The sequence below is a fragment of the Dendrobates tinctorius genome, unplaced genomic scaffold (assembly GCF_039654945.1).
Source record: "Dendrobates tinctorius isolate UK_male_01 unplaced genomic scaffold, ASM3965494v1 ptg000060l, whole genome shotgun sequence".
NCBI classification, from domain to species: domain Eukaryota; kingdom Metazoa; phylum Chordata; class Amphibia; order Anura; family Dendrobatidae; genus Dendrobates; species Dendrobates tinctorius.
The window spans coordinates 63252109-63279839 of NW_027361728.1; the positions used below are offsets into that span (position 1 = coordinate 63252109).

Here is a 27731-nt window from a genome sequence, read left to right on the forward strand (position 1 = left end):
CACAGTTCGTGGTACACACTGGTGCCTGCCTCCGTGCCGTGTCCTCGAGGGAAGAGACTCAATCAACCTCCCGGGCAAGTCAGGATTCTCCTCTCCAACACCCCGCCAACATGTACCTCTCCTGAACGACTCCTCTATTGCGCCTTGTAGTGTGAAGAGCTCCAGTACCGTGGTACTCTGAAGTTCGTCCCGGCTCTCTATACAGATGCTGTTGTGCCCCAAGTCTTGGATGGGAGTAGTGCATTTACAGCCAACTACTCCACCGGTGTCTGCTGCAGAGCCATAAGTGTCCATACAACCTCGGGGACCGGACCCCGGCCTTGCGCTGAGAACCTATAGGCAGGGTTCCTCTTCCAACCCACAACTCCACTCTGTTCTCCTACTCCTTCGTTCCGCGCTGTTCCTTCTCTCTCTTATGGAAGCTTAGGTTGCAGTTCTACGTCTTTCTCCTTCTGCTCCTTTCCCGTGCCAGCTGGCTCAGATCACTGAGGCAGCTGCAGCACTCCTTCCTCTCTCTCTCTCGGACCCATCCTCAGTCTCTCCTGACTGACTGTCCTTCTCCCGCCTGACCTCCAGTCAGACTGACCTGTCATTCTAAACCTTCCCAACCTTTTATATATCTCAACTACACCCACCTCCCAGCACATCTCGTGTTACGAAGCAAGGACCCACGAAAGGTGCTCTGCTACCCTCTAAGCATGGAGCCGCAATCTGGTCCATTGCTGAACTATCCTGTGTGTGGGTGCAGGTGTTGGAGCGTAGAAAGGAGTTCCCAACTTACCTAGGTGGTGGGGTACTACACCTTAGGAGAAGGTGCAGTACCTCTGTGGTGACTGAGCCTCGGGGGCACCACACCAGTCTGTGGGCAGAGGGGGGAATATGTGACAGAGTCAATGGTGAAGTAATGGAGGGGAGATACGTGTCATTGCGCATGATGGCGTCAGTAATGTAAAACCAGAGCAGTTTCCTCCAGCACCATAGAGCGGATAGGAGGGGTCCACCATATCTGCACATGCAGAGTCCTGACAGTACCTGTGTGATGTCAAGATCATGTGATCAGTCACAAGATGGAGAGTGGCATGGTCTGGCCTTTGGTGCTTTGTGCAAGGACATTGTTAACTCTGAGTGGGCTGACCCCCACTAGTGCAAGGACTGAACGATGCGCCATACCTCCCAACTTTTGAAGAAGGCAAAGAGGGATAAAGGCTGTGCGTCGTGGCAAATTTTAGGCCACGCCCCTATCCACACCCATTTTAGTAGTCACGCCCATATCCACGCCCCAACCACACCCATTTAGCACTGCTGATCACACTGTTTCATAAACAATAATTATAAGCAGAAAAAAAATAAATGTATTTAAAAGTAATGAATTAAAGTATTAATGCAAACTTGGTAAAAGAGGAGGGGTTTTCTGTGAAGGCTTTAAGGGGCAGGACGCAGAAGGAGGCCGAAGAGCTCACCAAGGAGATGACTGTGCCCTTTTACACCAGCCGCATCGACGACGTATTACTGCAACAGGACGTGGACCTAGTGGTGCTCATCAACCTGCCCCCTCCTCTCACCAAGCAGATCGCAGTGACAGTCACGACCCTAGGTGAGTGGCCATATACTAATCTCTCAGTCCTGAGGCATGACAGCCAAGTGAGACACTGTTTACAGCCAGAGAGTGACGCAGACAGGGCTTAGGCGCTGCACTGTGCCAGCCATTTGTTTCCACATCATCCAAAGCACTGAGGATAATATGAAAAGAAATGGCTGGCACAGTGCAGCGCCTAAACCCTGTCTGTGTCACTCTCTGGCCAGGCTGTAAACAATCCCTCCCCCCAGCTCGGTGGACAAGTGAGTGCTCCATACAGTACACGGCTCAGGCTCTCACTCTCTAACATATGACTGCATTTAGCACAGTTATTACTTTGGGCCTAGTAACTGTGTCTGCTACTCATCAGAGGAGTCCACCCGTGAACCAAGCTGTGCCGCCTGTTTATGTAAGAACCATTTTTTAACTCCATTTAGCCCAGTAAATACTTTGAGACTAGTAACCGGTGTCTACTGCTCAGCAGAGGAGCCCACCTGTGAACCTAGCTATGCCGCCTGTTTATGTAAGCACTGTCTGCTACTCAGCAGAGTTGCCCACCCGTGAACCAATCTATGCCACCTGTTTATGTAAGAACTGCGTGCTACTCAGCATAGGAGCCCAGCTGTTAAGCAAGCTACAGCACCTGTGGTTTGGACATTAAATTTTTCCATTCTTTCTGGAATTCCGGTTAGGCCTAATTCCGGAATTCCGGTTGACCTGCACTTACTGGGAAATCCTCGTTCGTGAGGAAGAATTGGAATCCCAGATCCCCATCACTAACGGTGTTCAGCGGGTTATCTGCACCTGTAAGCGACACACGCTGGTCCTTTCAGTGTAGCTTGCATGCAATCCCGGACATGTAAGGGCATGACGACAGACTTGTTATTGCTCGATCTCGCGTGCCAGAGCCTCGCGTGTCCCTCTAGTAAGCTTGACGCGTACCGCGGGGGCATGCCGGAGTCTCGTTCGTTAACGGAATTAAGTTGACAAATCGCTAGCACAACTAAAAGCGGACATCCACCACCACCCACTGAATCGACAAAGCTTGCAATCTGTCCATCTTTTCTGTAGCTGGCATGGTTGAGGTTTCCCGGGTGGAGTCGAATTAAGCCGCAGGCTCCACACCTGGTGGTGCCCTTCTGGACATTCCTTTAAGGTTCAGCTTTGCAACAATACTGCCCCGGAAACCAAACACTTTGCCTTCAAGGACGGTGTTCGGAGGTTCGTGGGAATAGCGCCGCCCGATCGGAAGTTGGCATAATTTATGGTGGGAAGTCCGATGGCATATGATCGTCTTCGATTTCAGATTTTTTTTTTTTGTATTTTACATCTTTATTCCAGCCTTTCTTGACTTCATAAGGGCATGACATGCCTATATCTGTGTCTCCTCCTCCTCCTTTTACTCCTCCACCTCTTTTCTATATATAGTTGCCCTTTTCCATATGTTATTTTTGTATTCTGAGCATTTTGTCTGCTTTGGAACACCTTTTAAGGTGCTTTGTAATTGTTTTCTATGTGTTAGTATGTGTTTGTGTTTGCCGGCCATTGTTTTCAATGGTGTTCGATGGTGTTCTTCGAACATTTGACAAACATTTGACGAACTTGCCTCTTGTTCGACGAACCAAAATGAACTCGAACACTAGTGGGGTGGCTCAACACTACTCCTTATATATAGACGTACATTTTTAATGTTTAAAATATGCTATATATACCTGGTATCTGGTGATACTGTACCCTTTCTGCCAGGAAGTCCTCCTCCACCCACCACTCTAAGTGTATCATTGACACCAGGGAACATTGTCCCACATGTGTGATTATTTCTTGCGGATCTTCTTGTTATTTTGTTGTGTGATCCATCCTGAGCATGTGACAGTCTGTGGGTTAGTCCTGCAATTTAGATGTACATTTAAAAATTACCCCAACACTAGTGTATACAGCTCTACGCTTGTGATACATTACCCATTTCCTGCTTTTTATATTCTGGTCTAATCCAAACTGACCAAGTGAGAGTTATTTTCTGACTGTGGAAATAAATACTGAGATTGACAACAATGACCCCTACACTGTGTACAGCTGTACTCTTCAGATCCATTACCATGTTACGGCTTTTTATATTGTGTTGTAATCCATAATGAGCCTGAGAGCGTCTGTGTCTGCCTCCTGAAATATCTACGGAGATTTAGAATGTTTAAACTATACTATATATACCTGCTATCTGATGATACTGAACACTTTTTCTACTTTTTATATTCTTGTCTAATCCATACTGAGCCTGTGAGTGTCTCTGTGTGACTGATGGAATATATAGGGAGATTGACAATTATCCTTTGACTGTATAGAGCTGTACGCTTCTGATAGAGTACCATATATCTGATGTTATTTTGGGAACATTTTCTCCAAAATTTTGAAGTATGGTGGAGGAGGCCGCGGACGTGGGCATGGGGGGGCCAGCTGGTGCTGAAGGTGGTAGTGCATCTGCTGGTAGTGGCAAAAGCACAATAGCAGCTAAGGGAGGAGGTGTTGAGCCTGCGTCATGGTCTGGCTCTGGAACGCCTGGAAGGCTACCTTTTCTGGGAGTAGGTTAACCACTTTTAAAGCCAGAGCATCAGGAACTGGTTTTGGCTTATATTGCCGAAACAGACTCCAGCAAATATGCCCTCCTCTTCTGAAGTTTAAAAAAATGCAAGCACTGAGTCAAGTGCTGGCTCCTGGTCAGGAAGAACCCCTTTCCTTGTGTCCTTCACCCCCACCAAAAGTGAATGATGCAGCAGGCCACACTTCACATTAGTCCTTGTAGCTCTTTCTATCATACCTTGCCTGGGTTATCAAGTCAAATCGTGAATTCCCCAGTCCAAGATGAATCTGACATGGAGTGTGGGTGGCCAGCCAGGGCAGTGGGGTTAATCGGTACCGGGCCGGTGTCTCAGAGGGATGTGTCACGTTGGTGGTGATGACCCGTTCCGTGGCCCTGGGCATCCATGCAAAGGGGTGAATAACGTTTATAGGTGAATGATACGTGATGCCACCAGTGGTTTCTGATCAGATTGACCCGCGCTGCAGTGTCACTTCTCTAGGACAGATGTTGTGGTGCAGCTAAGATGTAGAAGCCCTGCACAGGTAGGGCCGTAGTCTCAGGGCAGATGAAAGAGTTGGCAGATAGTGTGCAGTGCAGGATGCAGCAGAGCCATGTGCCAGGCGCAGGTGAAAGATGACAGACACAGTCATGCAGTTCCTTTAGCTGTACTTAGTAAGTGCCGTCCAGGACCCAGAGTACAGATGGAGAAGGAGTTGGTCAGCCTGGAAGCAAATTTGGAATTCTCGCTCTGCAGATAGGTAGTGTGGCCTCCGTTCTAGCGCTAATCTGAGGTACTCGCAGTACTGAGTTCACTGAAGTTCCCCCTGTTGACTCTCTTTTGGAACTTTCTCGTATGGCAGGCAGCCATAGCCTTTTCCTACTGGTTCACACACGTCGCTGCTGGGGCCTCCGAGCCTTAGTTGGGGACAGAGCATTTACAACTGCTACTTCCTCCGGTTTCTGCTGCAGGACCGTCAGTGTCCCTACAAACTCGGAGACCGGAATCCGGACCATGCGCTCCAGCTAGGAGTGAGCCTTAATTCTGCTCTTCCTCCAGCTCCCCTTCTCACGTCCACACACTTCCCCTTCCCTTCACAGACTGCCCTAGCTTACCTCCTCCCGACCACAGAGAGCAGCTCCTCAGCAGTCAGGTTCAGAGGTCTCCCTGCTGGCCTGGAGTGGGAGCTGTGTTGTGTGTTGGTTTAACTGCTAGAGAGATCCTTCGTTGCTCCCAAGCATGACATCACACTCCCTAGGAGGAAGGTAATGCCACTGTGGTGACCGCACTCCTGGGGGCGCCACAAGTGCACTGATGCCCAGCCACTGCTAGATGATTCTGCTGGTACATTGACCCAGACCACTACATTCCCCTCACACTCTACACAGCCAAAATCTGACCCTAATGAAACTCAGGTTCCCCTTCCCGCATACTATACCACCTTACAAGGTGACAAAGAGGAAGGTGCAGATGAAAGTGCAGGTTCCTTGAGCATGTGGGGGGGCATACTCATGGGCGATGGCACTGGCACAGGGCCCCTCATAGTACACAAAAGTGTCTCTGCCGCTGGGAGGGCCCTCCATCCGCGGTCAGACACACCGCCGTACTATGAGGGGCCCTGTGTCAGTGCCGTCACCAACGAGTGGGCCCCCCCTGCTTGCTCAGGATCACAGCACTTGCAAAGTTGAAATACCTCTCCCTGCTCCACCGCCGTGACGTCTTCCGCGTTTCCTGACAGTGACAATCTGGTCAGAGAGTGCGATGACATCACGTCTGTACGCCCTCTGTCTAAACAGTCCAAGTGCAGTGAGATGGAAGATGGGGACGACGAGGAGTCCAGACTAGTACAGGGATTCCCTAGTGAGGAGACTTATTTAATTGTTTTCAATGTTGGGACAGCAATTTTTGGGGAGCACTATACTCCGGAGAATGATATATGAGGCCCACCATACACTGGAGCATTCCAAAGGTGGACATCAGACACTGGAGCAGCATTAACAGGGCCCATTATACACTGGAGCATTAGAAATGGGGCCCATTATATATGGAGCATTATTTGGGCCCATAAGACAGTGGAGCTTCATCCATGGGGACCAACATATACTGTAGCATTATGTGGAGCTCATCATATACTGTATGGGACATTATATGGGACCAATGATTCTATATGGAGAAATATATGGGCCTCTTTACTCTGTATAGCGCACTATGCGGTGGCCATAATACTGTATGGAGCAATATACTGTCCGTTTTTGGAGCTATTGGAGAATTTAAAATGGATATCAGTCATGAGATGTAAGAAGTGAAGTATTTTTCATTGTACTATACTGCTATTTCTCTGCCATATCAGAGGATCCTGAATTGTGGCATGTGTTAAAGGAGCCCAGTGACACTCTTTGGCCCAGGGCCCACGAAAATCAGGAGCCAGCCCTACCCCCCACTACTTTAGCCAAATAACCCCCAGTTTTCAATGCCTAACTATTATTATAAAGTAAATTAAGGTTGACAAGCTTAAGTAATAAGAATTGATGTTTTTGGCATTAAAATGGGCACTGTAGGTGTGTTTCCTGTCCTCCACTCACTGCCGACCTTGGTTCCCCATTGACTTGCATTGGGTTTCGTGTTTCAGTCGGCCTTCATCTCTTCACGATAATCGGCCGATTGCGTTCGACCCGACTTTTAACAGAGTCGGGTTTCATGAAACCCGACTCGACCCAGAAAAAAGGCAAAGTCGCTCATCTCTAATAGGTACACTTCAACTGTGAGAGACAGAATCTTTAAAAAAATCCATAAAATCAAATTGTATCATTTTTACATAATTAACTTGCATTTTATTGCATGAAATAAGTATTTGATACAATAGAAAAACAGTACTTAATATTTGGTACAGAAACCTTTGTTTGCAATTACAGAGGTCAGACGTTTCCTGTAGTTCTTGTACAAGTTTGCACTCACTGCTGCTGGGATTTTGACCCACTCCTTCATACAGATCTTTTCCAGATCTCTCAGGTTTCAGGGCTGTCGCTGGGCAACACTGAGTTTCAGCTCCCTTCAAAGATTTTCTATTGGGTTCAGGTCTGGAGACTGGCTTGGCCACTCCAGGACCTGGAAATGCTTCTTACGGAGCCACTCCTTAGTTTCCCTGGCTGTGTTTTGGGTCATTGTGATGCTGTCGCAGTCCCCCAGGGCCAGTTGCCCAGTCGCCATTACTTCTCAAACAAAGCTGTACCTGCACTACACCAGCATGCCACAGACAACATCACCCATTCATTGAAAAAAATCTATGTCTGCTAGGGTGCATTTCACCACTGACACCTGGGCGAGCAAACATGGCCAAGGGCATTACATCTCGCTGACATCTGCACCCTCAACCTCTTCCTTAAAAAGACATGCATTCCAACAGTGCAGACTGAATCCCCCACCTCTGTACTTGTCAGCCAGGGCTCACTGCAATCAGGCAGTGTTTAAATTAATATGTATTGGAAATCGCAGTCAAACAGCTCAAGAGTTGTGGACAGTCATCCAGTCCAAATTTGAGCAATGGCTGTCTCCACTGAACGTGGAGCCAGAGAAGGCTGTGTGCGATAATGGTACGAAGATAGTGATGGCCCTATGCCGGGGCAACATCATGCACGTGCCTTGCATGGCTCACGTCCTCGACATGATGGTACAGCAATCTCTCCTCCACTATCCCAGCCTGGATGTGCTTCTGTAGATAGCACAATCACTGTGTGCTCTCTTCCGCCGTTTGCATCCCGCAGGTCATCAACTTGCATTGCTACAGAGGTTTTTCGGCCTACCGATTAACTGTTTGATATGTGATGTGCCCTTACGGTGGAATTCCACTCTGCAAACGTTGCAGCAACTGTGGCAGCAGCAATGAGCCCTTGTGCAGTATGTCCTTTTGCATAGCCTGTGCCAAGGCACGTAGTGCAAATCATGCTTGAGGAGTGGGCACAGATGAAGGACCTCTGCACCCTTCTGCACAGTTTCGAAATGGCTACTAAGTGGTTAGTACCGACAGTGCCGTCATCAGCATCACTATTCCGGTCATCTACACTGTGGAGCACACTTTGAATAGTCTGCGGGAGGAGGTGGTGGTCCCAGAGGATGAGGTGGGAGCAGAAGAGGATGCAGAAGAGATAACAATATCCCTAAATTCCGGACTGTTGTCGCACAGGCGTGTGTCATGGGAGGGTGGATTATAGTTCTCAGGGTCCTGTCAGCACCGGCATGCAGCCCTCGCTGAGCAGGGACTCACCCGCAATGTAGGGGGGCACGGGGTCAGGTATGGCTGGAAAGTACAGACAAACAGCACCTGGGGATGCTGAAGTTTAGCAAGCAGTGAAGGAACCAACGCTCATGTGACTGCAAGGGGCGGGGCTTAGTGTCCTGCTTCCAGAGATCGGCAGGACACAACTACAGGAATGCTCAGAGTCAGGCAAAATGGAGGTCATACACAGAGATAGCAGTAAAGTACCATGGATGAGACAGAACGGATAGTCGGGGCCAAGCAGGGGTCAAAACCAAACAGACATAGAAGGTACCAAGCAGAATACAACAAGCAATATCCAGAAAACAGACCGAGTCATACACAAAGTATCAGGCAACCAGAACACAGCACAAACACACTCAGGGGACAACACAACTCTGCCAAGGGTGAAAGTATAACTGACGGGGATGGGAGCTTCCTGAGGCTATAAGAAGCTTTCCCAGAACCAATGAGAGGCCACCATAATAAGCCCCAGGTGTGCAGGTAAGAGTCTGCACTGAGATCAAAACTTTAACCCCAGAAGTGCAGGTCCACCAGCAATAGTGACAATAGTGATCTAGGGGAGATCACGGTACCAGACAAACTCTTAGGGGGCAGCAGCCTTGCAGCGCTGGAGTCCTGGGTTTGAATCCCACCAAGGACAACATCTGCAAGGAGTTTGTATGTTCTCCCCGTGTTTGCGTGGGTTTCCTCCGGGTACTCCGGTTTCCTCCCACATTCCAAAAACATATTGATAGGGAATTTAGATTGTGAGCCCCATCGGGGACAGTGATAATAATGTGTGCAAACTGTAAAGCGCTGCGGAATATGTTAGTGCTATATAAAAATAATGATTATTATTATTATTAGGGAAGGTGTCGGAGACGAGGAACAAATGGAGAACGAGGAAGAAATGATGGGAGCCTAACAGTCAGGAGATGAAGAGGATAATGATCCCCGCTCTGTTGTTCATGGTTGGCGGGAGGGGACAGAGGAAGCAAGATTGAGTATTACTTCGCCACCAACACACCATGGACTCAGACCTCATTGAAGCACCAGACACATGAGAGCCTTCTTGCTGCTCTATCTTTAATATGATGCCTGAAATCTTAGGGTGAGAAATAGTGTTGAATACAGGTGTTCTGTCTCCAACATAAGAAATGACTCTTAATCATCTGTTCTGATAACATACAACCATATTGCTGTATGTACAGGATATTCAGTTTTTCCTTAGATAATGTTTCTTGTTTCTTGTTTCCTTAGTTCCATCTAGTGGCCAAAAGATATTACTGCATAATGTTATGTATTGTACTTCCTGTGTTATTTTCCTCCAATACCTAATGTATTCTGGGTAACTTTGCAAGGGATCATGGTCTATCCCGTCCCCCTTCTTTCCTTCAGTCGGCCATTTCTTTCAAGCCTGCAGATTGGAAGCACCTCATCGCTTTCTTTCCCCCTGCCTTAGCATCTGTGGTATGTAATTATTCTCCCTGGATATTCTGTCTTATATTAGCTAGCTTAGTTACAACCCCTGTTCAGCTAGTAGCTCAGATTGTATGCTATGTATAATGTATATTTCCATGAATCCTATACTGATTCTATGTATCTGTTTCTATATGTAGTTTTACCATACACATCTATATCTACGTTCAATAAATCACAGATTCAACTAGTCTCCCTTATTGGACCCTGGTATAGCGGTTTAGCTGCTTGTTAAGCTACATGACCGCATATGGCGACTCCAGTTTTCCTTTTCAGTTATCCAATACCTACCCGATTCCTTCCTATGTCCCCACCCCTGAAATAACACACACTACAATTTAAATTCTTTTGGATAATTTTTGGCCACAGCAGCCAATTTTATTAACAAACAATAACATTAACCATAAGCATCAATATATTAACCATAATGCAAATATGAGGGGAGGGTTCTTGGAGCTAAAAGATCTGGCTATAAAACCTTTTGGCCCAAAAACCAATGTAAAAAACTCGACCACCATGTTACCCTCAGCCGTCCATCCCCAGCTCGAGGGCACCGTAACTCCCGTTCCGGGCGACTAACCACCAGAGCTCCCGAGGTAAAACCCCGTCCAGAGCCCATAACCAAAAAGCCAGATCCCCCATACCATTTTAAAACTGTCGGGAATATTACTTCCAAATCCTTCCCCGACCAATCATCGTCAACTCCAAGAACCCCACCCCCCGCCCCCAGCCACTGTGACGACAGCAACCACCAACGATCCATATAGATCCCACCGACTCTATTATTTTTTTTAACAGATATCCCCTAACACCACCTACCCCGTATTACCGCATAACAGGGAGGGTGGGTCTTCACTCCTCTGCTTGTAGCTGCCGAATGCGGCTTTTCCCGCACTTTCTCCCCACTGCTCTGGCTGCCCCCACCCCGAACTCCTCTTCTGGCCCCCATCCTCAGCCATTCATATCATTCTGGCCAAAACAAGTTTAAAAAATTTGCCTGCCCACTGCAGTCATGGGGGCTTTCTCCAGGCTGTTCCCTCCCCAGTCCCCTCCTTGACCGCATATGGCGACTCCAGTTTTCCTTTTCCGTTATCCAATACCTACCCGATTCCTTCCTATGTCCCCACCCCTGAAATAACACACACTACAATTTAAATTCTTTTGGATAATTTTTGGCCACAGCGGCCAATTTTATTAACAAACAATAACATTAACCATAAGCATCAATATATTAACCATAATGCAAATATGAGGGGAGGGTTCTTGGAGCTAAAAGATCTGGCTATAAAACCTTTTGGCCCAAAAACCAATGTAAAAAACTCGACCACCATGTTACCCACAGCCGTCCATCCCCAGCTCGAGGGCACCGTAACTCCCGTTCTGGGAGATTAACCACCAGAGCTCCCGAGGTAAAACCCCGTCCAGAGCCCATAACCAAAAAGCCAGATCCCCCATACCATTTTAAAACTGTCGGGAATATTACTTCCAAATCCTTCCCCGATCAATCATCGTCAACTCCAAAAACCCCGCCAACCACGAACAGCCCTGACCACCTCAGGCTCGTGAGTGCCCCAAAACCACCAAGGCCCTCTCAATCCCCTCCTGTATTGCCAATGCCCACAAATCAATTCCAATAGAATTTAAATGGACCCCATCGTCCAACCAGAAATTACCGATGCCTCCCCCCAACTCAAAATGCCTCACACTAATGCCACCATTCCTGGACTCAAATCCCGACACTGCCCGATTCAATTTTACCCTAGCCCTGTTAATTCCTTTGAAAGCCCTCGCTTGCCTCCAATTTTTTCTAGGTACCACGTCCGACCAGACAGACAACACTTTCGGGAAAGACGTCCACAATCTCAAAAAATCGCAACGTATGTCACTAATCAATTCCCTGACTGGCCTGACCCCTAAATCGTTACCCCCAGCATGTATAACAAGAACGTCGGGGGGTCTGTCCAGGCGAGCGGACTTGGCTAATTCCAGGAGCACCCTGCTCCATACCATACCTTGGAAGCCCAACCAACGGATCAGAACTTGCTCCCTCCTAAAGCCCAATTGCCTACCATCTGGCTTGCGTCAGCTCGTAGCGCACCTGTCAGTAGAGGATAAGTTGTTCTTAGAGGTTAATGGACAAGAGACTCGTAAAAGATGAGACCAACAGCTGGGTCGCACCTCTTCCCTTCAGAACCCACAGACCACGTCTACCAAACAACGGAGATTAGGCATTCAAACGTTTCTTCTCTCTCAAACATAATCTGCAGAAGAAACCAGAGATGAGAGATCACTTCTTCTCCTTCATGTTGAAGATATTTGAGAACTACCATGCAGAACTAGCTTCCACTCTCAAAGACTCTGAAGAATGCTGGTTCCTACCCATGTTTGGAGTATACCACCCTAAGAAACCAGACCAGATTAGATTAGAGTGGTGTTCGACTCCAGTGCTAAGTTTGATGATGTCTCCCTGAATGATGTTCTACTGACAGGACCAGATCTCAATAGCAAACTGCTGGGAGTACTTATGCGCTTCCGTAAGGATTTCATTGCCTTCATCGCTGACATCCAGCAAATGTTCCATTGTTTCCTTGTGAGAGAGAGAGACACAGGAACTTCCTAAGGTTCTTCTGGTACAGAGACAATGATGCTACTAAAGAAGTCACAGAGTACCGCATGAGAGTGCACATCTTTGGCAATAGCCCTTCTCCTGCAGTCGCCATCTATGGACTCAAAAGGTCAGCTCTAGAAGGAGAATCAGAATACGGGTCAGATGACAATTTATAGAAAAAGACTTTTATGTTGATGACTGTCTGAAAACCATGCCTTCAAATGAGACTGCCATCAGTCTTCTCAAAAGAGCCCAAGAGATGCTTGCTTGCTCTAACCTCAGGCTTCACAAAATAGCCTCAAACAGCCAAGAACTCATGAACGTATTCCCTTCACAAGACTTGTGTAATGGTCTCAGAGACCTGGAACTAGGGTCAGACCCCACACCAATGCAACGCAGCCTCGGGCTTCTCTGGAATCTATAGTCAGACACTTTTACCTTTCAGGTCAACCAGGAAGAAAAGCCTTTCACACGCAGAGGTGTCCTGTCTACCATCAACAGCCTGTACGATCCCTTAGGTTTCACAGCTCCTGTTATTATACAAGGCAAAGCTATACTAAGAGACTTAACCAAGGAGACTTCTGACTGGGATGCACCTCTGCCACCTGACTAGAGAATCCAGTGGGAAGCATGGAAGAACTCTTTAGCAGCTCTCTCCAACCTAAATGTGTTAAGGCCATACACTCCTGTGCCGTCTACAGAGATACAGAGCCAAAGACTGTATGTATTTGCAGATGCTTCTGTCAAAGCAATTGCTGCTGTTGCCTATCTCAAAACTGTGGACTCCAAATGTCAAAGCCACATTTGATTCGTCATGGGGAAAGCCAAACTTGCTCCACAACCAGAGCACACCATACCAAGGTTAGAACTTTGTGCTTCAGTCTTAGCCGTCGAGTTAGCAGAGTTCGTCACATCCGAGATGGATATCGACCTGACACAAGCCAAGTTCTACTCAGACAGCAAGGTAGTCCTGGGATACATTCACAATGAAACCAGGTGATTCTACGTTTATGTCAACAACAGAGTGCTACGAATTAGGAGATCAGTTCATTCAAAGCAGTGGCACTACATCCCCACGGATCAAAACCCTGCAGATCATGCAACTAGAGCAGTTGACGCAAGTTGACTAGAGAGCACAATATGGCTCTCAGGACCAAAACTATTGTACACAGATGAGCGTTGTCCAGACACCTTGGAACTGATAGGAGAGGACTCAGATGCTGAAATCCGCCCTCAGGTGTCCACACTCCATACAATGACTTCTGCTATTCAGCTTGGATCTCACAAATTCGACAAATTTTCAAGTTGGAAGTCATTTACTCGAGCCATTACCTGCCTGACTCATATAGCTCGCTCATTCAAGACCACCAGTGCTCGTGACACAGGAAAATGTAAAAGTTGGCATCTCTGTAAAGACACCTATGTTACCTCCGACTTGGAATCTTTCAGAAACCACATCATCTCTACAGTTCAAAGAGAGACTTACTCTGTGGAAATCCAATGTCTCATTAACAAAGCTTCAGTGCCTGCGAGCAGCTCATTGAGAAAACTCGACCCATTCATTGACAACAACGGCCTGCTGAGAGTAGGAGGTCGCCTTAAAGAAGCTAAAAAAGAGTTTGAAGAGAAATTCCCTCTTATCATTCCTGGAAAATGTCATGTTGCTCGCCTAATCGTGCAACACTATCACAATCTGGTCAAACACCAAGGAAAACTATTTACAGAAGGAGCCATCAGAACTGCTGGCCTGTGGATTGTTGGTGCAAAGAAACTCATCTGTAGTGTCATCTACAAATGTATTACCTGCCGTAAGCTTCGTGGTTCCACTCAAACCCAAAAGATGGCTGACCTACCAGCAGCTAGACTCAGTCCAGACCCTCTTTTTACCAACGTTGGTCTCGATGTGTTTGGACCTTGGTCAGTTGTAACTCGTCACATGAGAGGCGGACAAGCCAATAGTAAAGTTGGGCCGTCATGTTTACCTGTCTGTCAATCAGAGCCGTCCACATAGAACTCATTGAGTCACTTGACACCTCAAGCTTCATCAATGCTTTGAGACATTTTATTGCCATCCGTGGTCCTATCAAACATATACATTCAGACAGAGGTACCAACTTCATTGGTGCAGCGAAGGAATTGGGCATACCCTCAAATCTAGACCATAAGACTCTTGAGATGTTCCTCAGTGACCAAAGTTGCACATGGTCATTCAACCCACCTCACTCCTCGCATATGGGTGGATCTTGGGAACAAATGATTGGTCTAGTATGAAGAATTCTTGACTCTACTCTTCTTCAGGAAGGAGCAGTGAGACTTACCCACGAAAGTCTAACCACCTTCATGGCAGAAGCCGCAGCTATAATCCATGCAAGGCCCTTGGTTCCAGTTCCTAATGACCTGAGGAGCCCTTGTTATTGACTCCAGCTACTCTTCTAACCCAGAAAACAGGACTATCCAGTGCCCCTCCAGGAGGATTCGATGCTAAGGACCTCTACAAGCGCCAATGGAGGCAGGTACAAAGTCATGCCAATACATTCTGGGACAGGTGGTGCAAACAATATTTGTCTACCTTGCAGCCACGGACAAAGTGGCAATCTACCAAGCCTAATCTTCGGATTTGTGACCTCGTCCTTGTTAAAGACTGCCAGGCCCATCGGAACCAGTGGCCACTTGGACTAGTGACTACTACATTTCCCAGTAAAGATGGCCATTTCCGCAAAGTCGAACTCAGGATGGAGATGGACCCGTAGACATTCTCCAGACCAATGACTGAGCTGGTCCTATTGTTGTCTTCAGAGGATAGTAATTGTGGCATCCCTTCAATGCCAGATGGGGAGTGTTCTGTCTCCAACATAAGAAATGACTCTTATCATCTGTTTTGATAACATATAACCATATTGCTGTATGTACAGGATATTCAGTTTTTCCTTAGATAATGTTTCTTGTTTCCTTAGTTCCATCTAGTGGCCAAAAGATATTACTGCATAATGTTATGTATTGTACTTTCTGTATTATTTCCCTCCAATACCTAATGTATTCTAGGTAACTTTGCAAGGGATCATGGTCTATCCCGTCCCTCTTCTTTCCTTCAGTCGGCCATTTCTTTCAAGCCTGCAGATTGGAAGCACCTCATCGCTTTCTTTCCCCCTGCGTTAGCATCTGTGGTATGTAATTATTCTCCCTGTATATTCTGTCTTATATTAGCTAGCTTAGTTACAACCCCTGCTCAGCTAGTAGCTCAGATTGCATGTTATGTATAATGTATATTTCCATGAATCCTATACTGATTCTATGTATCTGTTTCTATTTGTAGTTTTACCATACACATCTATATCTACGTTCAATAAATCACAGATTCAACTACAGTCTCCCTTATTGGACCCCGGTTGTCATGATCCAGGACGGAGTTTCGCTTTGGCCCGTCCTGGTCTGACTGGGGGTTAATTGTTCCGCCTCTCCCTGGCAGAGGGCGGCTATTTAATGCTCACTGGACCTAGGTCCGGTGTCAGTTATACTCCTGCCCTCGGCTGAGTTAGTTGACCTTGTGCGTACGTGTGCCTTGTGCCTGATATCTTGCTTGCTTGTTTGGTTTTGATCCGGTTCTGTCCCTGTTATGAGTTCTGCCTGTCCCTCTTGTACTGCGCTACCTCTCATGTATGACTCTCTGCTTGTGACCTGACTTCTCTCTGCTCGTCCCCTTGGTACCATGTCGCCCTCTTGTGTATGACCTTAGGCTTTGTCTGACCTCCCGTCTGTTTATCCCTCCTGTACCTCGCTGTCCGTACTGTGTATGAACTCCGTTTTGCCTGACTCTGAGCTTTCTGTCTTCTCTGAAAGCAGGATTCTAAGCCCCGCCCCCTTGAAGTCACGTGACCGTAGGTCCTGTGTCGGCTTGCTAAACTTCATCACTCAGGTCCTGTGCACCTATACTTTCTGGCTGTCCTGATCCCCAGGGGTACCTACAGTGCGGGTGAGTCCCTGCTCAGTGGAGGCAGTATGCCGGCGCTGTCAGGATCCTGATATTATAACTGACCGATACCATTTTTTTTTTCTCTCTGCTCCCCTTCTTCTGTGTATGTGATGGATCCTATGCACGCTCTTTCTGAGCAGGTTAAACACCTGACCCAGATGTTTCAGAAACTCCTTGGAGAACAATGAGTCCTGGCTCAGTCTCAGCAGCTGATCGCTGACACTGTGCAGGGGTTTTTTTCCTCGGGGGCTCGGGATATTACTTTAGTTTCCCCTGAGTCTCCAGTGAAGTTACCGGATACCTTTTCTGGAGATAAAAAAGAGTTCAGAGTTTTCAAGGAGGGCTGTAAGCTTTTTTTTTTTCCTTAAGACCACACTCTTCTGGGGATGAAAGTCAGAGAGTGGGGGTCATTATGTCTCTGTTAAGGGGAGCCCCCCAAGCTTGGGCTTTCTCCCTTCCGACCACGGCCCCTGAGCGTATGATGGTATATGCATTTTTTGAGGCCCTGGGGCATATTTATGATGAGCCTGATCGTATGCGTATGGCTGAAGACATGGTGATGAGTGTGTGCCAGGGGAAGCACTCAGCCGAGTGGTTTTGCTCAGAGTTCAGATGCTGGGCTGCTGAGGTCTGCTGGAATGATGCCGCCCTCCGGGGTTTGTTCCGTAGAGGTCTGTCTGAACATCTGAAAGATGCTTTGGCTCTCCACCCTCCGCCTGATTCCCTGGAGGAGGCTATGACACAGGCCGTCCGAATGGATCGCAGGCTACGGGCGAGGGGAGTGATGCAAAGTGAAAGACCATTATTCTCCCAAGGAAGGGGAGCCAGTCCTATATTGGAGATCATGGAGATGGGAACCATCGACCTCAAAGAAAATGAAAGGAGACAACGGCATGTGGGAAAAGGCTGTTTTCACTGTGGCGATTCTGGACATTGGAGAGAGGTTTGCCCCTCCCGTCCACTAACCAAGCGACTGAGCCTGGGTGATGGTCGTGGAGGTCACCCAGGCTCTCAGGTACCTTTATCTGCCTTATCTAAAATGTTGTTGCAAGTGGAACTTTGTTGTGGGAGTGTCTCCACATCTACTTCTGCCTTCGTGGATTGCGGATCAGCATTGAACTTTATTGACTCTGATTTGGTATCCAGGTGTAAGTTAGGGACAGTTAGGTTGGAGACTCCTATTCACATTGTGGCCATTAACAAAGCACCACTGGTAAAGAATGACATTATGTGTCGTACTGAAGAGTTTCTCCTTAAAGTGAGTTCCTTGCACCAGGAACGTATTTCATGTTTTGTGATGGACAACCTGCCAGCGGGACTGGTGTTGGGGTTCCCCTGGCTACAATTGCATAATCCTGTAATTAATTGGGAATGTCGGGACATTGTTAAATGGGGTCCCTATTGTTCTAAGAAATGTCTTGATACTGTGTCTGTGTCGTCCGTGGGTCTGGAGGTATTCCGAGGTGCCTGATAGACTATATGGACGTTTTCGCCGAAAAAGAGGCTGAGGTTTTACCACCACACCGCCCATTTGATTGTGCCATTGACCTGGTTCCAGGTGCTAAATTGCCCAAGGCCCGCTTGTATAACCTTGCGGGTCCTGAACGGGCTGCGATGAAGGAGTATATATCCGAGAGCCTCCTGTTGTGAGTTCATTTTTCCCTTCACCATTGAGGTCTGATGAACTCCCTCCTCTAGTGAAGGAAGGTAGTGAGACTGATTACCAAACACCTGGGCAGCTAGATGATGACTGGGTGGCTGGAATTGAGGACTAGATATAAGGCTGCCGACGCCCTTCTTCCTGGCTGGTGATTTTCCTGCTGGATTCTTGGAGACCAGTCTGATTCCTGCGTCTCAAAGCTAAGTTTTTCTGCTCTGCTTTGTACTCTTCAGTTTTGTTTTTGTTTTGCCTTATTTTTTGGGAGTTCTGCCATCCCCGGCCGGGGGTGAGCTGAATTCCATTTTTGTCTCTGATCTTTTGATCTTTTGCTCTGTCTTCAGAATATACCTGAGTGCTGATATAGTCTTTTGAAGCCTAGCGACTTCAGGGCCTGTTTTTCCTATCAGTCGGTTGGCTCATTTTGATAGGGTTTTTGCGGATGGCAGACAGAAGCTTTCCTATCCTGTCCTATGTAGTTAGCTTGGGCCCCATCATTTGCTCAACCTATCTTTCTATCTGTGTTAGTGTTTTCATCTTGCTTCACCGTCATTATATGTTGGGGGCTGCCTATTGCTTTGGGGTCTGCTCTGGGGCAGTTTAGTTTTTCCCCTTTCTGTCTTTAGGCTATGTAGTTCTCCGGCTGTGATCGAGGGATCTAGGGCACCGTAGGAACCCCCCACGGCTACTGCTAGTTGTTGTGGATAGGTTCAGGGGTCTGCAATCCGATAGCTGCCAACCTCTCTGGTTTTTCTGGACTTAGCTGGTATTTTGTTTTTTCCTCCTTTGGTGACTCATCATAACAGTCACTTTGACCAATTTAAGACCTTGCGCCTTTTTCTCAAAGAAATTCTCTCCTGCGCAGAGAAACTATGATGTGGGAAATCGAGAACTTCTGGCCGTTAAGTTGGCCTTTGAAGAATGGAGGCATTTTTTGGAGGGGGCTGTCCATCCTATAACCGTAATTACGGATCACAAAAACCTAGCTTATATTGCGTCAGCTAAGAGTTTGACTCCTAGACAGGCTAGATGGTCACTTTTTTCCCGATTCAACTTCTCGATCACTTTTCAGCCAGGGTCCAAAAATGTCAGAGCGGATGCATTGTCACGCAGTTTAGATCTGGTGTCCCCCCCCGGAACCTCCGTCCTCCATTCTTCAGCCTGGGGTAGTGGTGGCAGGTATTTCGAATATGTTGGAACGAGAGATTCGGGAAGCCCAGTCTCTTGCACCGCCGGCTAAGCCAGTGGACAAACTTTTTGTGCCAGCTCAGCTTCGCCTTAAGGTCCTCCGGGAGTTCCATGACTCAGTTCTGGGTGGACATCCAGGGATCTCGGCTACCCGGAAGGCCATTGCTAGAGTATTCTGGTGGTCTGCTTTAGCCTCTGATGTTGGGGAATATGTGTCTGCTTGTGATGTTTGTGCCCGTGCAAAAACCCCCCATAACCGGCCGGGGAATTGGTACCACTGCCAATTCCTGAGAGACCATGGACGCATTTGTCCATGGATTTCATCACCAACCTTCCCCCCTCCAAGGGTAATACCGTCGTCTGGGTTGTGGTGGACAGGTTTAGTAAGCAGGCACATTTTGTACCTTTGGCAGCTCTACCTAATGCGGAAACATTGTCCAGATTGTTTGTTGAGCATGTGGTGCGGTTGCATGGGGTACCCTTGAATGTGGTGTCTGATAGAGGAGTGCAATTTGTTTCCAGATTTTGGAGGGCTTTTTGTAAAAGGTTGGGTATTGGTCTGTCCTTTTCATCTGCTTATCATCCGGAGACTAATGGGCAGACCAAGTGGACCAATAAGTCGCTGGAGAAAATTTTGCGTTGCTTGACCTCAGACCGACAAGATGAATGGTGTTCTGTGTTACCGTTGGCTGAGTTTGCATTTAACAACTGCGTTAACCAGTCTACGGATACATCTCCCTTTTTCTGCAATTATGGGTTTCATCCTCATTTTGGAGAATTTTCCAGTTTGAATTCTGGGTGTCCTGGGGTGGATGAGACGACCCAGCGGTATGGCGAGAGGTCCAGAGTAACATTACGAAGGCCCAGGACAAATTTAAATTTTTTGCGGACAAAAAATGATCCGCGGGACCGGTGTTTCAGATTGGGGATAAGGTATGGTTGTCCACCAAGAATATAAAACTCAAGGTCCCCTCTGCGAAGCTTGGACCCAAGTTTATCGGTCCTTATGAAATTACCGAGGCAGTTAAACAGGTGGCTTTTCGGTTGCGTCTCCCACCATCTCTGCGGATCCCAAATGTTTTTCATAAGGCCCTTTTGAAACCTGTGAGGTCCGCTGGGGAGGGATCATCAGCTTCCCCAACACCGGTTTTGGTAGACGGGCAGTCGGAGTACGAGGTGGAATGAATTGTCGACTCCAGGTTGGTCCGTCGTGCCCTTCAATATCTGGTACATTGGAAAGGCTACGGTCCTGAAGAATGCTTGTGGGTTCCTGCTCGATCGGTTCATGCGGATCAGTTGGTCCAGGCCTTTCACGCCAAGTACCCTGAGAGACCTGGGGGTCCAGTGGCCCCCCATTGAGAGGAGGGTACTGTCATGATCCAGGACGGGGTTTCGCTTTGGCCCGTCCTGGTCTAACGGGGGGTTACTTGTTCCGCCTCTCCCTGGCATAGGGCGGCTATTTAATGCTCACTGGACCTAGGTCCGGTGTCAGTTATACTCCTGCCCTCGGCTGAGTTAGTTGACCTTGTGCATACATGTGCCTTGTGCCTGATATCTTGCTTGCTTGTTTGGTTTTGATCCGGTTCTGTCCCTGTTACGAGTTCTGCCTGTCCCTCTTGTACTGCGCTACCTCTCGTGTATGACTCTCTGCTTGTGACCCGACTTCTCTCTGCTCGTCCCCTTGGTACCACGTCGCCCTCTTGTGTATGACCTTTGGCTTTGTCTGACCTCCTGTCTGTTTATCCCTCCTGTACCTCGCTGTCCGTACTGTGTATGAACTCCGTTTTGCCTGACTCTGAGCTTTCTGTCTTCTCTGAAAGCAGGACGCTAAGCCCCGCCCCCTTGCAGTCACATGACCGTAGGTCCCGTGCCGGCTTGCTAAACTTCATCACTCAGGTCCTGTGCACCTAAACTTTCTGGCTGTCCTGATCCCCAGGGGTCCCTACAGTGAGGGTGAGTCCCTGCTCAGCAGAGGCTGTACGCCGGCGCTGTCAGGATCCTGATACCGGTATAGTGATTTAGCTGCTTGTTAAGCTACATGAATCCCGTTCATTTAGTGAGGACATGACAACAGGGTTGCCACTCTGTTAGATCCATGGTACAAGAGTAAATTTTGCCAGATGTTCCCCCCCTGCAAAGGGAAGCACACATGCTGGAATATCAAAACACACTTGTAGACAATCTTAACAGTAGTTTTCCCCAAGACAGCAGTGAGGCACACAATGTGCAGTTATAGACTTCCAAACCTGGGAACGTCAAGTTGCCAATACAAAATCATTAGCAACAGAAGTTTAAATACACTTGAAGGATTTCACTCTGACTCATAACATTGTATATAATGTACCCAGTATTATATATCAGTATAATGTCAGCATGATCCTCCTCCAGAGCTGGTCCACTGTAGGATACAAGCAGCGAGCATCCCGCAGTGGACACGCTAGTGTGAAGCTACTCTAAAGGTGGTATCCAGGGTTTCTGTTACAAGGAATCTGTCATTGATTTCATGGTGTCCTAACTAAGGGTAACAAACTAGTGACAGGTCCCCATAGCAGAAAGCTGGGTCACTTAGTTGTACCAAAATCTTGTATTGGAAGCTCCAGCACATAATGACGAGTCCTGAATATTCATGAGTTCCTGACTTTCTCCGCCCCTGCTGCTAATTCAGTTAAACAAAAAAAAAAAGCTGTAAATCAGGGGCCTGGTGTAGAGAAAGCCAAGAGCTCACAAACATCCGCACTCATTTTCTGCTGCCAGAAATTTATTTTCCTAATGAGATATAGTACAAATATGTTTAACATCCCTGTCCTTATAATATATAAAAAATGTTTATAGAAGCTATGGAGTGGGCCTCTAGAGTTAATTCCCCTGGTGGGCCCTTGGCACCTCAGTCTGACCCTAACTGGAGATATCACAACAAATGGCTCTTGAGCTGCAACTCAAGTTCATTTCCACTATTGGGGGTGAGCATTTAAAGCACACAAGTCTGATAACTCAGCAGCAGTGAGGACTTTTAGATACATCAGATAATGGTTTCCTTTCTCTACTGTCATCCTGTCACCTATACTGACTTTTTGTTTTATAAAAATATAACTGTACCAATGACAATAGGAAAACAAGAACAAAAAAAATCTCACGTTAAATCAGCAAAAACATTTTTTCTGTCAAGTAAAATAAAATTGTTGCCTATCACTCAGAAAACACACATTGCTTCAGACCAGAAAGACTTACAAAAAGGAAGATATACTAGTTTTATAGTGACACCAAGTGGCTTTTCTGAATCCCGCAGTATCAAATAATCCATCAAAAAAAATATTCTGGTATGGTGAATATACTGTAGTATGTTTGACGATATCACGCCTCAGACCAGTGGAACGCACAAGTTATATCCCCTTGAAATACTGGTCTAATCATTTCCCCTGACAACTCACTGATGTTTTGCATCCTGAATACTTCCTAAGGCTGGTTTCACATTTGCGTTTTTTTCGCTTGAAAAAAACGCATACGTGCGCATGCGTTTTTTCCCCTATATTTAACATGGGTGCACATACCTGCGCGCTGGCATGCGCACGTATGCGATTTTCATGTGCTGCGTTTTTTTGGGGTGTGCGTTTGTATTTCACAGACGCTACATGTTGCATTTTTTGGTCCTGAAAAAAACGCATGCGCACGTATGCGCACGTTTTGCGCTAAAAATGGCCATTATAGCCTATGGATGCGCATACGTGCGCACTGGCATGCGCATGTATGCGGTTTTTTAGTGCTGCGTTTTTTTGGTGGTGTCCACTTGTTGTACTAGTTATAAACTTCTAAAGTAAAAAAAAAAAAGTCTATATAAAGGAGGTGCCTGCCAAAACTCTGCCACTACTACACTGACAGATTGGAGAGCAGACAGTCACCAAGGAACACATTATCAGCGCAAGAATGTGAGTATATTATATTATATGCCTGTCCTTTTAAATTATGTATGTACTAATGATTTTTATTATTTTTACATGCAGTATGTCTTCAGAATCCGAATATTCCCCATCTCGGCAGGAATTGGCGCAAGCAGACCGTGAGGTGATTATTTTCGTGCATCTGGTAAGTATATCTGCTGCTACTCCAAATCTCTTACGTTTTTTTCAACTTTTTTAAGACATCATCCTCATCATCTTCTGCGGACGGGACTTCTGAGGGCGAAGAGCAGGAGCAGCGAAGCCAAGTCCCGGTGGTGATACAGAATGTATGTATCAAATGATTTGTAATGTTCTTTATTTTTTATCTTCTATTTTTACTCTTTTTTTATGTTTCTTTTTTTTGTAGCTTTTTATTCAATTTAAATTTGATTATTCTAATGAATGTGTTTTGTCTAGGTTCCACAACGGGATGAAGACGTCTACCTGGATAATGAGCAGCTCATCAGCCTGGTCCAGGAGCGTGCGCCGTTGTGGGACAGCCGTGACCGGCTGTACAAGGACAATGTGGTGACCCGGCGGCTATGGAATGAGGTGGCCGCAGCGTTGATGGATGGCTGGGACAGCGCCACAGCATCCTCCAAAAAGGCGTTTAGTGAGTATTTCCCTGCTCTGTATTGTGCCGCAGTGACTGTTGTCCTTGACGGCACTGTTGGGTTTCGTGCTAGGTATATTCTAGCAGGAAACCCAACAGTGTCATCGGGCTCTACAGTGACTGCTTTGAGTATTGTATTGCTATATTGTGCCGCAGTGACTGTTGTCCTTGACGGCACTGTTGGGTTTCGTGCTAGGTATATTCTAGCAGGAAACCCAACAGTGTCATCGGGCTCTACAGTGACTGCTTTGAGTATTGTATTGCTATATTGTGCCGCAGTGACTGTTGTCCTTGACGGCACTGTTGGGTTTCGTGCTAGGTATATTCTAGCAGGAAACCCAACAGTGTCATTGGGCTCTACAGTGACTGCTTTGAGTATTGCATTGCTATATTGTGCCGCAGTGTCTGTTGTCCTTGACGGCACTGTTTTTTTTTTCCCAACAGTGGACAAAGACCGATCAAGGACCGCTTCAACAGTGATGTTCGTGCTGAGGGCCAGGTTCGCAGTGGATCTGCGTCAAGGACCAGAACTAGATACCGTCACTATCACGCGTTGCAGTTCCTAAGACCGGTCCTTGCCACGAGATCGTAAGTATTATAAATTTTGGGTTTTTATTTTTATTAATCTGTGTTTTTCTAATCCACAGCTGATGCTTCTTGTAAAGGCATGGTAGTAATGATTTTCCTTTCTTCCACAGCACCTGGAGCAGCACCCTGCAACCTGGCTCTGGAGCGGTCCTTCCTCGGACGTCCTCTGACCCGTCCCAGCCATCCGACAGCGAGGAAGCACCTTGCAGGTCAGCCACACACACAGCTGGTGACCAGGAAGCTGGGCCATCAGGTGTTCCCCTGTCCCAGGTCTCTGCCACTGGTTATGCGGGCACTACCCGCCAGCGGCAGAGGGCCTTGGACAGGAATGTCTTGCCCGAGTTTATGCATTTGAGCGAGGCCTTTAATTCCAGCCTCAATTCGCTGTCCGACAGAGTTGAAAGCGGTTTTGCACTCATGGAACGTGGTTTTAACCACTTTGAACACCGCTTCAATTCTGTAGAACAGCGCCTTGACCGTCTGGAGGCCGACCTCAACAGACCAGCACACCATTTTTTTAGTAAGATTGAAAAGGGCATGGCGGAACACCTTAGTCCTGAGCAACAGCTGAATGTGCTGCAGGCCTGCAACAATGCTTTCTTGCAGGCTATGCAGCATAATCGGTACGGTCAGCAGTCAGTGGTGTCATTTCCACCTGTGCCACCATTGACTCGCTTCACCTCACTATCGACTTGTGCTGCATACCACTGCACGGACACCTCTATTCAAAGCCAGGACACCCACCGTTACACCACCACAAGTCTGAGTGCAGCTGGTCACTTCACCGACACCACCATGGCAAGCGCTGCTCCTGTCTGGAGCACCACCGCCACTCCCATGCATGCGTGGAGCTCAGCCACCACTAGGCAAACATGGAACAGCCCTGCCGCTACAACAACATGTAGTAGCCCTGCCACCACCACTCCGCAAACCTGGACCATCACTGCCGCCACCAGTCCTCCTGCAAGGACGAGCACTGCCAACCAAGAGCAGCAGCAGCAGCCACCTCAGCAGCAGCCACCTCAGCAGCAGCCACCTCAGCAGCAGCAGCAGCCACCTCAGCAGCAGCAGCAGCCACCTCAGCAGCAGCAGCCACCTCAGCAGCAGCAGCAGCCACCCCAGCAGACGGGGGACCTACACTCAATATTTGCCCCAAGTTCAAGGCGAAATCAGCCACCTCAGCAGCAGCAGCCACCTCAGCAGCAGCAGCAGCCACCCCAGCAGACGGGGGACCTACACTCAATATTTGCCCCAAGTTCAAGGCGAAATCCATCAAGGCGGGCATTGGGCCAAAGTCGGTCCAGGCACACAAGCCTACGGCGACATGCCATTACAACAAATGTACCTGAACAGATTTCCTCTCCTCCAAGTGTTCCTAGTTTAATTCCCTTAACTGGACTACCTTCCCCCACAAGTTTTGTTGCCCCTTCCCCTCAAACACCGTCTTCAACTTCAAGTGTTGCATATTCCCTGCACACCCCCAAATTGAAACCATCTGCCCCCAAACGCCGGAAAAAATAATTTTTTGGTTTATTTTTGTGATTAAAAATAAATTTACATTTGTGGTTCACCATTACAAAGTTTCATTAATGTTGTTTGCGCCGCTCACACACACTGATGGGTAAATACATGTTAAAAACCAACCCAAGGCCTAGTATAGTCATATGTGAAATAACACGGACTAGTATAGTCATACCAAGGCCTAGTGTAATAACTCGAGTTTTACCAACTTGGATCTGGTTTCATGAAAAACAAAAAGTTGAAACTTGTCTAAAAAATAAGTTTCTTTCTTAAAAAGTTTCACCAGTTTGTTTTTTGTGAAACAAGATGCTAGTTGGTAAAAATCGAGTTATTACAGTAGGCCTTGGTATGACTATACTAGGCCGTGGTATTTCACATGACTATACTAGTAGGCCCAAGGCCTACTATACTCATATTTGAAATACCACGGCCTAGTATAGTCATTCCAAGGCCTAGTGTAATAACTCTAGTTTTACCAACATGAATCTGGTTTCATGAAAAACAAACTGTTGAAACTTGTCAAGTTTCACCAGTTTGTTTTTCGTGAAACAAGATCCTAGTTGGTAAAAATCGAGTTATTACAGTAGGCCTTGGTATGACTATACTAGGCCGTGGTATTTCACATGACTATACTAGTGTAGGCCCAAGGCCTACTATACTCATATTTGAAATACCACGGCCTAGTATAGTCATTCCAAGGCCTAGTGTAATAACTCTAGTTTTAACAACTAGAATCTGGTTTCATGAAAAACAAACTGTTGAAACTTGTCAAGTTTCACCAGTTTGTTTTTCGTGAAACAAGATCCTAGTTGGTAAAAATCGAGTTATTACAGTAGGCCTTGGTATGACTATACTAGGCCGTGGTATTTCACATATGACTATACTAGTAGGCCCAAGGCCTACTATACTCATATTTTAAATACCACGGCCTAGTATAGTCATTCCAAGGCCTAGTGTAATAACTCTAGAAACTTGTCTATTTATACACTACCACAATTTTAAATAAAAGTTGGAATTGAGCTGATTACATTCATCCACTCAATGCTGACTTGTATTCCCCATTGACTTTCATTGGGTGGGGTTGGGTTTTGAGGGTTGGGTTTTGAAAAAATCACATACTTTTTTTTCAACTAGTTTGACAATTTTCTCTTGAAAAAAATTGGTTTCCTGATTCATGGCCTGCAGCTTTGCTCGTTCCAATATATTTCACGCAGACTAGCAATGCTGCATTTTAACTCATATGTGTATTTACCTGCCCAGGTGTGTGAACATCAAAAAATTCAGTTATACATGGGAAGTTTTTTATTTAATTGGATTTTAAAAAATATAGTGCACTCAGTAATGGTATCAAATAAGGTTTTTTATTACCATAAACAAACAAAAACATTACACCATTTCATCTTGCCAGTGCACCCGTCCTACATCAGAAATAAAGTAGGCCGCAAATTGGTCCCTCATTTGGCCAACTTCAACGGATGACCTGAGAGTGTGCTGAGTGAATTCAGGCAATGGGTTAGGAGCATCATCGTCCAGTTCAAAGGTCGGGTGCTCTTTAGCCATCACAAAGTTATGTAGAACCACACAGGCCTTCACCACCTCATCGACTGTTTCAAGTTTAAGATTAATGGCCGTGCCCAGAATTCGCCATCTGGAGACAAGAATCCCAAAAGCACACTCGACAGTTCTTCTGGCCCTGGTCAGCCTGTAATTAAATATTTTTTTGGTGTGGTCCAAGTCCCGGCTGGAGTAGGGTTTCAGTAAGTTTCCG

The 27731-nt window shown here is 46.9% G+C and overlaps 1 protein-coding gene across 1 annotated transcript; it reads left to right on the plus strand.

Annotated features, from left to right (window-relative positions):
• The first annotated feature begins 1467 nt into the window (after window positions 1-1467).
• Window positions 1468-26022, plus strand: LOC141092816 (uncharacterized). The gene is made up of 4 exons (XM_073579144.1): window positions 1468-1594; window positions 2014-2017; window positions 24299-24442; window positions 24553-26022. The coding sequence occupies exons 1-4, from the start codon at window positions 1468-1470 to the stop codon at window positions 25961-25963; spliced, it is 1686 nt and encodes a 561-aa protein (XP_073435245.1). The 3' UTR covers window positions 25964-26022.
• Window positions 26023-27731: the final 1709 nt, after the last annotated feature.

Bases quoted from the DNA above. Each gene is read 5' to 3' on its own strand.
- LOC141092816 (XM_073579144.1), top strand. From the start codon at position 1,468: ATGACTGTGCCCTTTTACACCAGCCGCATCGACGACGTATTACTGCAA. The intron at 24,443-24,552 runs GTAAGTATTATA...TTTCTTCCACAG, and splicing joins CCGGTCCTTGCCACGAGATC to CACCTGGAGCAGCACCCTGC.